The sequence below is a fragment of the Cinclus cinclus genome, chromosome 9, assembly GCF_963662255.1.
Source record: "Cinclus cinclus chromosome 9, bCinCin1.1, whole genome shotgun sequence".
NCBI lineage: Eukaryota > Metazoa > Chordata > Aves > Passeriformes > Cinclidae > Cinclus > Cinclus cinclus.
In genome coordinates this window covers 6206572-6219347 of record NC_085054.1, presented here as the reverse complement: position 1 = coordinate 6219347, position 12776 = coordinate 6206572, and the positions used below count along the sequence as shown (strand labels likewise).

General features: G+C 35.8%; 1 protein-coding gene across 1 annotated transcript in view; it reads right to left on the bottom strand.

Moving 5' to 3' along the window:
• Window positions 1-12776, bottom strand: part of SESTD1 (SEC14 and spectrin domain containing 1) — a 37707-nt gene that overhangs the window by 9094 nt on the left and 15837 nt on the right. The window contains exons 6-11 of the mRNA XM_062498279.1: window positions 11823-11920; window positions 11412-11467; window positions 8724-8935; window positions 5052-5174; window positions 1609-1803; window positions 888-1002 (exon numbers count right to left, since the gene is read on the bottom strand). Of these exons, the coding sequence (XP_062354263.1) occupies window positions 888-1002; window positions 1609-1803; window positions 5052-5174; window positions 8724-8935; window positions 11412-11467; window positions 11823-11920 (799 nt within the window). The remainder of the gene's footprint in view (window positions 1-887; window positions 1003-1608; window positions 1804-5051; window positions 5175-8723; window positions 8936-11411; window positions 11468-11822; window positions 11921-12776) is intronic.

The following is a 12776-nucleotide window of genomic DNA, read 5'->3' as shown; positions in this document are numbered from 1 at the left end:
TCAACTTTTCAGCATATACATAGCTAATTAATGTCTTTCATCCACACAGTTACATAATTGCTAAAATATTTATCACTGCTAAGCAGTTGTAGCCTAAGTGTTCTTCCACTGCTGGCAGAAGTTACTACTACTATAATACATCTGATATAGCTGATACAATTTTTTACACTGAAATTTGCCAACCCTTGAGATCTGCTGTTACATCTCTTATTTGGCAGCTCTACTATCTGTTTTCCTGAAGGAGTATCTCATTTATGCATCAAACTGTTATGTTCCAATCACATCTACTTCTACCATAAATTATTTTTCTTTGCAGCTCTTTCTCCCATAACTTAATGAACAAGCTGATCACTGTAGACCCCTTCCAACTGAAATAATCAATTCCATATGCCTGACAGTGGAACAACCTTCAATGTGCCATTTATTAACATATACATTCAAAGTTACTGCAAGACACCCAGTACAAGCATTCTAAAATTGAGTGTATTAAACCTTAATCATCAAGGAATGAGTTCTGGAGACAAAAAGATCATCTGAGCACTGCAATTCCAAGTCACTAAAGAAAATTAATGTGAGAAAGTTGGTTTACAGATGAAACGCATGGTAACAACATATAACATTATATATATATATATATTATATTAGATGTAAAACATTTAAAAGAAAACAGTTCCAGATCATTTCTCCAGACAAAAACTACTACACAGTAGATGGCATAAGACAGCCCAAAGTAGCTCAGTGGAACATTACACAGTGAGGAATCAGAAGTCTTAAGATCTTTATCCCCTGGCTTTTTTGGTGATTTTTTAAAAAGGATTACTGTATCTTCCCCCTGTAATGCACTCATTAAAATGTGTGTGTCTGAAATGCAGAAATATCTTGCTTACCAACACTTTTTAATTTCTCTTCCAGTAGTTTCAATGTTTGTTGAATTGATGCTCCATCTGCTGGTGCTACATCCACACACAACATTCCTAGTAAACCATCCAACTGCTGAGACAACTAAAATGTAAGAATATAAATGCTGATATTTAGAAAGAAGTTTGAGCTTCAGATGGCTGGGTCTACAGTCTTCTAAATGCTTGGAAATTTGTAATTTTCAAATTTCTCTTTGCAGCTACAGGAAATGAAAGTTGAGATGAAAGATAAATGACCCATCTGCCTTGTAGAAATCCAAGAGCACATATCCCCAGATGGTGCAAGAGTAAGAAACCAAGATTCTACTTGTTTTGTAAGAAAAATATAGGAAAGGAACATGCTATTTTACAAAAAGAAACCATGAAAAGTAAATAAAAAATCCAGTTCAATTGATGCATGTGCCTCTAAATATAAAAAGAGGGGCAAAACTGTAACTAACCAACTAGTAACCATTTTATTTCAAATACTACTGAAATATAACACATATTACAAAGTACTTCCCTCCTAAAAAAAGGGGGAGCCAATTTTCTCAGTGTTTCAATTACAGTAAATGATGACTTACAGTATTTTTCAAGTGTCATTCTATTTGCCCTCATCACTCTGAGTACTTTTGCAATGTATTCAACATGTACAATACTAAGGTACTAATTTATTGACAGTGCCTTAAAAAAAATAAAAAGAAAGACTTACATCCTGGGCAACACTGTGGAATTCAAGTGCTGCTTGTAATAGGTTCTGCCTGAATTCCAGCTGACTGGCCTGCCTGTAACACACATCACTCAGCTGTTGCTGCAATGCCTTCAATTCCACAAGGTCCTCCTCATCCCCTGCATTTAGAAGAGCTGCTATCTGCTGATTAAGCTCAACATAAACAGCAAACCACTCCTAGAAACACAAGAAGAAGAAGAATTAAAAATGCCAAATAGAATTTTATTTCTCTTATATGGTATACATCCAACTGCAGTCTAAAAAATAATCAGATTGAAAAAGGAGGTAATTACAGATTACATTATCTCACAGAGAAGCAAGTAATAGTCTTGATTTCAAATCAACTCTCAATAAAGGGCTTAGTACATGTTAATACATGTAGTGCAGAAAGATGGGAAGAACTCAACACATAGCTCCTAGTCCCAGGACAAACTTCCATCAAAAGAGGAATTCCAACATTTTAAAATAAATTTCTCATGTTTAAACATCTGTACTGGTCTACTGAAACAAAAGATCACTTTTGCCAAGTGTTCAGCTATCATAAAAAGCTGTTCACAGGACTATGCAGGTGTTACTTTCAGGGACATGATTGAAATTAGCAATAACCTCCCTAAAATATTTAGCAAAAATATTGCAGTTGACAAAGTGGAAGCAATCCCTATCTTCTGAACAAAAGAGAGTCCATGCACAGAAATTTCAAAATGATCCTCGTTTCTTATTTATGGAAACCTTTATACTATTCAATTTAAATTGTGCAGATTTGTTTCTCACATGGCTTGATTACTGAAAACATACATAAGATTTAGTTATGTTGTGCTGTTGGTGTATTTGCAGAGGAAAAAGAGTTCAAATATTTAACAATTTGGGGAGATTTAAAAAACTGCTTGATACATCCAGATCACATTCACATCTTGCATGACTGAGATGCCTGTAAAGCAAAATGTGTTTCCTCAACAGCTCTAATTTTGACCTTGAAGTGTCCTATGCATTCCTATGGAACAGCACCATCTCTTGGCCTACAATACTTAATTTTTAATTTGTATTCTTGTCTTGCTCCTATTGGGATGTTTAGAATTTTCTAAGTTACGTCTTCAGCTTTTGCATCATTTATTAACAAATCATGCAAGACTGAGTATAAATATCCATATTCTGATTTTTTTTTTTCTTTTTTCCCCAAGATGCCTCTACCATTTGCTCACAGAAAAAAAAAAAAGAGAATATGAAAAGAGCAAGGAGGGGAAAAAAAGAGAAAGTAATGAAAAAGTTAAATTAGCAATCAGTCAAAAATTTAAGAGCAGAATACATCTCTCATCTGTCCCAAAAGGGGCAACTATGATGACGTGAAAACATCTTCCATTGTGACACGTGTACTGCAGATAAACAGATTCAGCACAGTCAGTTCACAGAACATAGTTCTTCAACACTGAACATACAAATCCTAAATGTGATGTATAAATGTAACATATAATATGAGATGCCAAAAAAATTTAGATTAATATGTATAAGGATTTTGGTTTTGGGGTTTTTTTTTTTCAGTTTTTATTTTCAGCATTAAAGTAAGCAAGAGTTGTAGTAATTTATTTTGATCTAGCTATCAGTAAAATTAAGATACCAGAAAACTATGATATAAAATTGTGTTTCTCATCTTTTTCATGGGAGAACTGAGGCACAGTTGCATTTGACAGCTCAAACCCCTAGAGCAAAGACCTGCTCAAAAACAAGAGTTCTAGTGTATGAATAAAACTATCATGAATAAAACTATCAGAAAATTAGAACCCACCCCAAAAATCCAACCACTCTTTCCCCACAAAAAAAAAAAAACAACAAAAAAAAAAGTACCCTATAGAAATGATTTTTTTCACTTCAGAGTAAATCTTCAAAACAAATCAAACATTTTTGTAAGTTGCTTCAAAATACTTTAATTAACATTAAACAGCTGGTGATGAAAGAAAGCAAGCATACAAGCTGTCAATTCAATTATCCGGAGAGAAAAACCAGGAAAACCATGTAAGAGGAAGTGTACACTAAAAATCAAAGGAAAAGGCAAAGCACATTTTTCTAGTGCTGTTGACAAGAAATGGTTTTAATCTCTAAACAGGCATCAGAATTTAAGGTAGGACAGTGGTCTTCCAATTACTTCTTTTGATATAAAATATTTTTTTTTTCTGACTTATTTCTGCAAACTCCTTCCAGCACCTGAGAACCAAGCTGTGTTCCATGCTGCCAGTGCTTCAGCACACTGTAGGGCAGCCTGCAAACTTCAGTGGGATTTCAATGATTTGAAGGGACAGCATTTAGCCCCAGCTAAATCACAGTTCTCTGTTACAGGTACCCAAATGAAAACAAAGTATGTTCAGTCTTGTTTTCTCTTTTCAGTTTGAAATAGCAATGCAACAGAAAGACACTTAAATTTTGTCAATGAAGTAGGTAGTCTAGAGTGTTTTTGTTTTGGGTTTGTCTTTTTTTTTTTTCCCTTTCCAATTAGGATTTCAACTGCACGATGTTTTACACTTTGGAAGGTACTGGTTTGCACACTGCTTGAAGAAACACCAACACAGAGGAGGTGGGATTTACTTCACCACAGACACCTACACTGCTGCATCCAGCAAGGAAACCATACTCACTGAAGGTGGAGTCAGTAGAACTAGTGTTGTCTAGGGTGCTGTGCTTCTCAGACTAAAGCTTTAGGGTTTTTTTTCCTCCTTAAATTATATCTGAAAATCCATAACCCAGTGACTATTTTGGTTGCTGTGACAGCAAACAGAACTTAGGAAAAGTGGACAGAATTGCTAGTGTCTACATCAAGCAAAGTCAGAAAAGGTGAAGAGCACTGTGAGCAAAACTCCCTTTGGGAGCTCTGAATATTCATAACCTAATTATAGTTAATCATCTGATGGAAAGACAAAATTCTGCTGAAGCTTAGGAAGCATTCAAAATTAGAAGCAAAGGCATCAAGTTAGTTACAAAATAGCATCCTCGTGATTTCATTATGAACATAAAGTATATCTAAAGCCTTGATCAATGAAAGTCTCAAGCCAGTTTCAGCAACTGGTAAGTGTAGTCTAATAGAGGAAAAAAACCATTAAGTTATTCACCTCAGAAGTGCAGGACTTCTCAGACATTTTGGCAGAGAGGAATAAGTAAATTAATTCTTTCTGCTCTACATGAAAATTTAAGAACTGCTGTACCATGCGAAACCCAAGAAAAATCACAGACAGAAATCTGTATTTTTCTACAATGGAAAAAAAATAATATGCAAATATAATTACCATATTAGTTCTAAAACTGCTCAGGTAATTTCCTCTATAACTCATAAGATCATGCACTATGCAAAATTCCCAGATACTCATAACCAAAATACATTGCTCATAACTACAGGCATTTAGAATTATTTTGATACTTGAAAAGGGTATGGGAAATCTCACACTGTGCTGACTCTCAATCTCTTCATGTTTCTGTTGCAGAGCTTGTGAAGCTCTAATGGAATCTCCTATTCCCCACTGGGTTCTTAGTTGCTCTGATCCAGGTCCTTCAAGCCAATTGACTACCTGTCAGCACAATAAAGATGATAAAAACAAAGCAGCAAATCAATTATACAAAACCTGGTATAAACAGAATTTTGTAACATAAGCAGAAATAAAAATAAGCGTATGTTTATGAAGAAAAGACTTTTTCAGTTCTGTAAAAATCTTGCTGTTGAACCCATTCACATCTTTCAAAGTTTTAAATAGAAACTACTTCTCATTAACCTTAGCCTGTCAGCTCCATGAAAACAGGTGGCAGCTATGAAAAGATTTTTCATATAGACAATTGTCATTTCATATCTCTTATCAATAGAAGAGCTCAAAACACAATGCTAATGGACCTCTTGTGTTCAAACCAGAATTTTTTTTGCCCAAGTGATTACAGTGCACACTTGTTTTCAACCTCACACCTGAGAGCTTTCTCCTTTTTTTGCTGAATAAACAAACATTCAAGTACAGGATACATATTTGTTTCAAAATTAAACTTGCTCTATTCAAATAACAGAAACCTGTTACTGAGCTTTGGTTGCCACATCTCAAGGAATTTGCCTTTGCAGGGTCACAGCAATACAACTTTGGACTATAGCACTGGATTTCTTTTATTGTTATTTTGAAACTATTTTTTGATGTAAATATTACCAAAGCAAAGAAGAATGTCTCAAATCTTGCTTTACTTACACACATTTGAATTATCAGATGACATCTATGGAAAAATTTCATGATAAAGTTTTAAATATCTGGGAAACAGCTGCAATGAAACCAAGTGCAGAAGTCACTTACTACTGGAGTCCTGAAGTAAGGAAATGCAGGAACACCTTCAGATTCTGAACCTTAATAAAAAGGCATAGGAAGCCAGCTTCCTGCCTTAAATGTGAGTTTTGTTTAAACATTGATCGCAAAACAGCTTCACACAGATTTTCAGGAAACAAAATACAATACACAATGTAACCCCATAACCACGAAGACAAATGAAACAGGGACTAATTGGACCATTTTCCTAGTGCTGCTGGACTGCACTGCAGCAGTAATCAAGAACAATCACTGTTACTCCATCACTACTCAATTCACTCCAGCTTTGAGTCATCATGTATCTGCCTTCCCACTGCCCTTTTTTGTCCCATGCCAAAGCACTGCTTCAGAGCATATATTCTGAGTCTTCCTTGCTTTTATCATTTCTAGGACAAATTAAGACCGTACAGTTGCAGGTTCTTTTTTGTTTAAAGAGAAATTTCCTGTTGTGCTCAGCACCTCTGCACAGCTGTTAGGGGTTAAATATGGAACTGACCTAGAAGTGAAGGGACCCAGATGTCTTCCTCTAAGGTCAGAGTGGCCTGGAAAACTTACACATGGAAATGACTGTTCTCATGCAAGTCTGAAACAGTGGACAAGGCTGCTGCTTAGCAGTTGCCCTCTCTGGCCAAGACCCAAGACCACCTCCCCATTACAAATTTCCAGCAACTACTGCACTGACTGAGGCCAGCACATGGCTGTTTTGTGACAGATGCTTAAAATGAGGAGGGAACACGCAGAAAAATGTGATGTAATTTTCATAAAATAAACTTGAAAATCATTAGTGACAAGACTACTTCAAGACCTCACATTTATTTTTGTGGATTAAGATTAGAAAATTAATAATTAACACCTCTGCCTAAGGAGGGACAAAGCCAGAGTTTATCCTAACCTACAGTTACAATAATAAGCAGCATTTAGAAAAACTGCTTATTACAAAACACCTGACAATCATAGCATCCTTTACACTGGAGAATGAAAGACAAAGGAGAGGGGAAAAAAACAAAAACATGGAACAGAAGCAAAAGGAGCAATTGAAAAGAGGGTGGGATATTGAAGGCATAAGGGAGAGGCTCAGTTTTGGGTAAGAGGGCTTTGAGACAGGAATAAGAACTAAGCACGTCACAGCAAGGAGAAGCAGCAAGCAGTGAAACTGAGACAGGAACACAAAAGCAAGCCAGGAGTGCTTAGCAATACAAGATGGTACACAAATAATGAAACAGGCATGTAACTGTAAAGAAAGCTAGCGGAAGATCAAAACACAAAGGCAGAAAAACATTCTCATTAAAGTAATCCAAGTACTCTTATATGGCAACTTCTGTTTATTTTGTCAAAACAAATTCCACGACAACTTTGCCTCCATTGGCTTCCTTCTGTACATCATTAGCTTCTTACTTTCAGCATTTAACTCCTTCTATTAGCCTAATTTTTTTGCTGTAAACCCAAAGGAAACGAAAGAATTTCCTAGATTTACTAAGTTTTTCCTCAAATATTTGTATGCCATTTAGAAAGCTTTTAAATGCACTTAAAAAACCTGATTAGTTTGGCAAAAGAGCAAAAAACATTCTTCTTATGTACGGAAACTCAGTTTACTTGCCAGGCAACATCTGTATCGTGCACAGAGCAAACAAGTAACTATTTCTACTGCAAATATTGAAAAATGAAGCTGAGTAATGGTAAACAATTTTATTTAAATGCATTAACAATGTCAGTTTGCCAAAGTATGATAACAACCACATTGTGTTCAACCACTAAAACTTAAAGGAAAAAAACCTCACCTGATTATACCCAAAGCTGTGCTGATTATGCTCTATATAGGATTATATTAATCTCTCATTTTTAATACTTCCAGCTCAATATATCATCAAATGACATCTGCTTTCTACATTTTTTTTTACAGTAATCGAATTACTGTAGACATTAAAATTATCTTCTCTGTAGATTCCTATTTTCACTGCTAGACATCACAAAATTGATTAGTTTTTAATTTTACCCATCTCTACTCAAGTTCTCAACTTACACTACTCATGCATTAGAAATGGCAATGTTGAAAGGTTAAAAGCAATTATCTATTCCATCTTCTGCATATTCAAACTATACATAATCTCAAAAATATACATATCTAATTTCAAATGATAAACAAGAAGAATAAATTAATTCCATTTCCTTGATTTTCTCTACTAAGACTATGCTGAGAAAAATGTTGAAAGTGCTAATTACATGACCGTTTCCCAAGGACCAAACCAGTTCATCATGACCTAACATGCAATTATTTTGAAGTTTATATTCATTCTTGTCAGGGTGTTCCTGAAATAAAGACAGTTTAAGCACTTCAGCTTAGCTTAAACCACCAAGCATTAGACAAATAAAGGAACAACTAACGGCTTATCATCACTAACAGGAACTTCAAATGACATAGGCAGGGGAAGGTTTTCAACTCTCAAGCAAAGCTGATGCTCAGTCAAAGGTGTTCATCTCTTTGCCAGCAGGGTAAATGCCAGCATTTGCACCTCCAACAATGCAGCCACGCACTGCCACAGTGTGCAGCAATGGGCAGCCCCAAGGCAAGAGAGCACATTTTTAACAACCTCCACACGTCAAAATAGCCTTTGGAAAGTCACCGCGGCAGCCACAACGTAAAGCACCGAGTGAAACCAGCACGCTGACATTTGTGAAGCGACGAGAGGCATCAAGGTCTGCTCCTCTGATTTTTGCAGAAATCGCAGTGTGGGACTTGAGCTCAAAACTCCACCTGACCTCATTCAAGAGCAGCTCCAAGCTTACCTGCATTACCTTCTGCTGAATCTCCTCTAGCTGCGTGCGCTTGCTTCGCTGCCTACAAACCTCCTGGTAGCGCGTGTACTGCTCTCTGAGCGAGTCCAGCAGCTTCATGACCTGTGGCTGAGCCAGCAGCTCATCGTCCATCGGGGACCAGGACACGCCGCCGTCAGAGCCATTGAAGCGGCGCTGCTGTAACTCCGAGAGTAACTCGTGCCCTTAAAGAATACACAGAATGATGGGGTTCATCTGGAGTCGAAGAACGAAACCACGAAAATTAGTAGTAAGAGTGCCTGCTTTTAAACCATCAACAGTGCATTTTTTACAGCTAATGCTCTGTCGCTCACTGGGCACATTTAATGACAGAACTTCATGCAGAGCTTTGGTCGGTTTGTGAGGCTGGGTCAGTCATAAAACAAGAAAGGAAACGTGGTATATTTCAGATATAGAATATCTGAACAATCCAACATTCAAATTGACAAGAGCATTGATTAATGCAAAGAAAATTGAAAAGAACAATCCAGAGCCTAAAACAACTCTGAAGTATTGATTTACTTCAAAATGGTGAGTGGCATACAAAGCATTTCCCTCAATTCATGTTCTTATATTGAATGAATGCTCTAAATGGAGGCACTAAAAATCTGACTATATAATTTCTGTGCTGTCTTTCAGGATATTTATATCAAGTACAACTCTTTCACAGAGAGTGTGAAGCTGAATAAGAACTATTCTTTCAGTGCTCTCTTCTCACCTGTCTTCCCCTTTTCTTTGTGCTCTTAAGCATCACATCAGGATACAGACCCTCTAGAGTGCAGTGACTTTCACACATACAAAAATAGTATGTTTTGACTATTTAATCAGGTGTTTGAAAAATGTTATTTGGCTAAAGTTCTCAGTATGTAAACACCACACTACAAATAAACCCAGATCATTGATTTGCTCCTCAAAAGCTCAGTGAAACACAAAAAAACCCCTGTGTTTGGTCACTAAAGAGATGGTGTGAAAGTGAAAATGTGCCAGTTGGAGACTGTTAGTTCTGCAGGTCTTAAAAGGGCAGCACAACAGTTCACTAAAAGGAAAATCCTACTACTTGAGTAATAGCAATACCTCAAGGAAAATGCAGAAACAAAAGAGTCAGTTCAACTGCTATTATTGAGACATTCAAAATGCCAAGGGCTTTGAAGATGGCAGCAAGCAACTTTAAATTACTCAGCATGTATTACTGTGAAATGAAAATGTCTTAAGAATATATTTTGCTGAACTATAGCAAAATCATCTTGGATTTCATCTTTTATAACACTCCACAGCTAGGCACAGACAGCTGCAGAGGAAACACAGTTTTCTACAAGTTTGTTCTATTGGGTAATCTTTAAAATTTATTGTACTGTTTCAGAAGCAAAGGATCAGCATTTTTCAGGTAAAAACATCTTTTTGAATTAAGTTCTTATGAAATTCTATGAACTATATATATGGATTTGGAGCTTGTGAAAAGAACAGTACTGTAGTTATGGAAGACAGAAGCCTTTTATCTAAACCCTCTGTTCACATCTGTCCTTAGGTGATAAAAATTTAATTGGGGGGAGTTAAATTTTTCTTTTTCTCAGCTTTTCAATACAGTGACTCTAACAGAGAAAGGTTGCCTCTTAAAACTCCCATGATTTAATCACTGAATTTGCTGAGTTGGAAAGGAGCCATAAAGATCAACCAGTCCCATGAAGTTATGAAACTTTATAGCATCAAAAAAATTTCATTACCAGAATTAAGAAAACAGAGAATGCATATAAACTAACGGGCTAAGGAGCCATCTGCTTACACAAAACTGAAGTGTTGTTTTGTCCAAAAAAATCTTACTATTAGAGAATTAGGCTAAAATCTAATGACACTGTCTACAGACACTTCATATTTTAAAAGCTTCAAAGACCAGAGTAAGAAATTATTGTTTCACATTTTAACTCAAACCAGTATTATCCCACAACTAGATAAGCTATATTTTTACAGAGGGCACATAAAGCCACTGTGACAAGTATGACATGTGATCCACACATTAACTTATAGGAACCCATAGGGCAAAAATTCTAAGCACTCAGACTCTGATCACCACCCAACACTATGCGTTACTTCTTAATCCACAGAGGCACTAATTAAAAAAAAAAAATCTAGTCCAAATCAAGAACCTATTGTACTTTATTGTCAAAAGGAATTTCATCCTAAACCAAATGTGTTAAAAAAATCCCAAATCATTTAATGCTTTAAAGAGAGCCCAAGAAGCAAAGTATCTATCAGTTTTCCAACCGGGGATCAGCTCAGAAGTAGACTGATGCAAACTTTCAGAACTGTGCAGGAAAATGCTTTCTGTTTTGTAACCATTTGGTGGCTACTGAGATGAATTCATTCTATAAGGCAAATATATTGACAACAGCTAGAAACAAAGCATTCCCAAAATTAAACGTAATAGTTATGGTAATATGTAAAGATGTTAGTGGGATTATAAAAATATGTATTTAAAAAGACATGTTTGAAGTTCTGCCATTTCTTAGCATCACTTTTTTAACCCAAATATTACAGTAGTTGATAAGCTTGTTACATTGTGAAGATGGCTAAGATAACAACTGTGCCCTCTGTGCTTTCACCTGGGGCCTAAAATGAATTATGTCATTTTATTGACCAACATTCTGATTTTTTGACTTACTATACCTGTCTGCAATACTGTCTCAGGATCAACTGATGGAAGGAAGTTCAAATCTATTGATCTTTGAAAAAAAATAACAAACACATTATTAAAATTTGTATTACAGTAGCAATAAAAACTTGAGCTAAGGCTAGAACTACCTAATGGTCTTACAAGACTGAATTTTTTCCTCACTTTGTAAAGTCCTCTCTTTTTCAACTCATTGAATCAAAACACAAGTGGAGGTGCAAGTAACCAGTTAAATGAGCATTCATCTATAAACACATTCACGTATTTTGTAGTCTACGTTATAAAGGTTTAGAATTTCTTTACACATTTCAAGGTATTTAACGTGTATCATTTTTTCAGTATTTTTCTGGAATTCAAATGAAACTTTATAATCCAAAGGCATTGATTTCAAAAAGTGAATCACCTACCTCTCTCTCTCTTGTTGAGTTCCTTTATCACTTCCATTGTTAATCAGAGCAAGCTCGTCCAGTAAAGATGTTGATTCTTTCGTGAACTTTTCAAATACCTAAATAAGAGGAAGGTTTTAATTTAAGAAATAAAAGTTTTAGGTAGCTGTGTTGAAGACATCAGTGCAAATTTATCCAGTAGTTCCATTAGTATACTTCAGTCTCTACACAGTGCAATTACTTCCCAGCATTCAGATGGTAGGAAGGAAACAACAGGAAACAAAGTTCTGTTGGGAGAACACTTAAGAGCACTAAGATTCCTTAGGGGGATAGTAAATATTACACTGAATATAATGAATACTGAAAAAAAACTGAGATAGCTGCAAAACCTGCAAGACCTTATGGACTTATTTATTCTGCATCTTCGTTTTAGACTTCAATAATGCTAGAGAATCAAGGCATGTTACACAACTACTGAACAGCTTACTTGGAAGGATTAAAATATTTTTGTAAAGATTCCAGCTTCTAATTACTATCAAAATGGACCATATTGTAATGAATAATTAAAATAAAAGAAAAAATGTATTATAATATATAGAAAGATTATATAGAATAAAATAAAATATCCTCATCAGTTCTGTTGAACTCAGGGGCTTCTGATCTCAGGTAACACGTGTACAGTCAAGACACTGTGTACTGTTCAGACAATTCCTCTGTACCTGACTTCTGAGGGTTGGTTTTGCTTTTTAACAGAACTGAGCACGACTGGGTGCCTTATGTGACATGCAGTAACTTTCAGGTCTTTTTGCTACTATTAAATTATTAATCAATAGCTTGCCAATGAACTTTCCCCTAACTTATCCAGGACTACTTAAAACTTCAGGGGAAAGCAGGTGCAATTGGACTTGGAGATCCCACCTGGAGATACACATTTTAAGAAGAGATTGCACAGGAAGGGAACACACTGTGTCAATG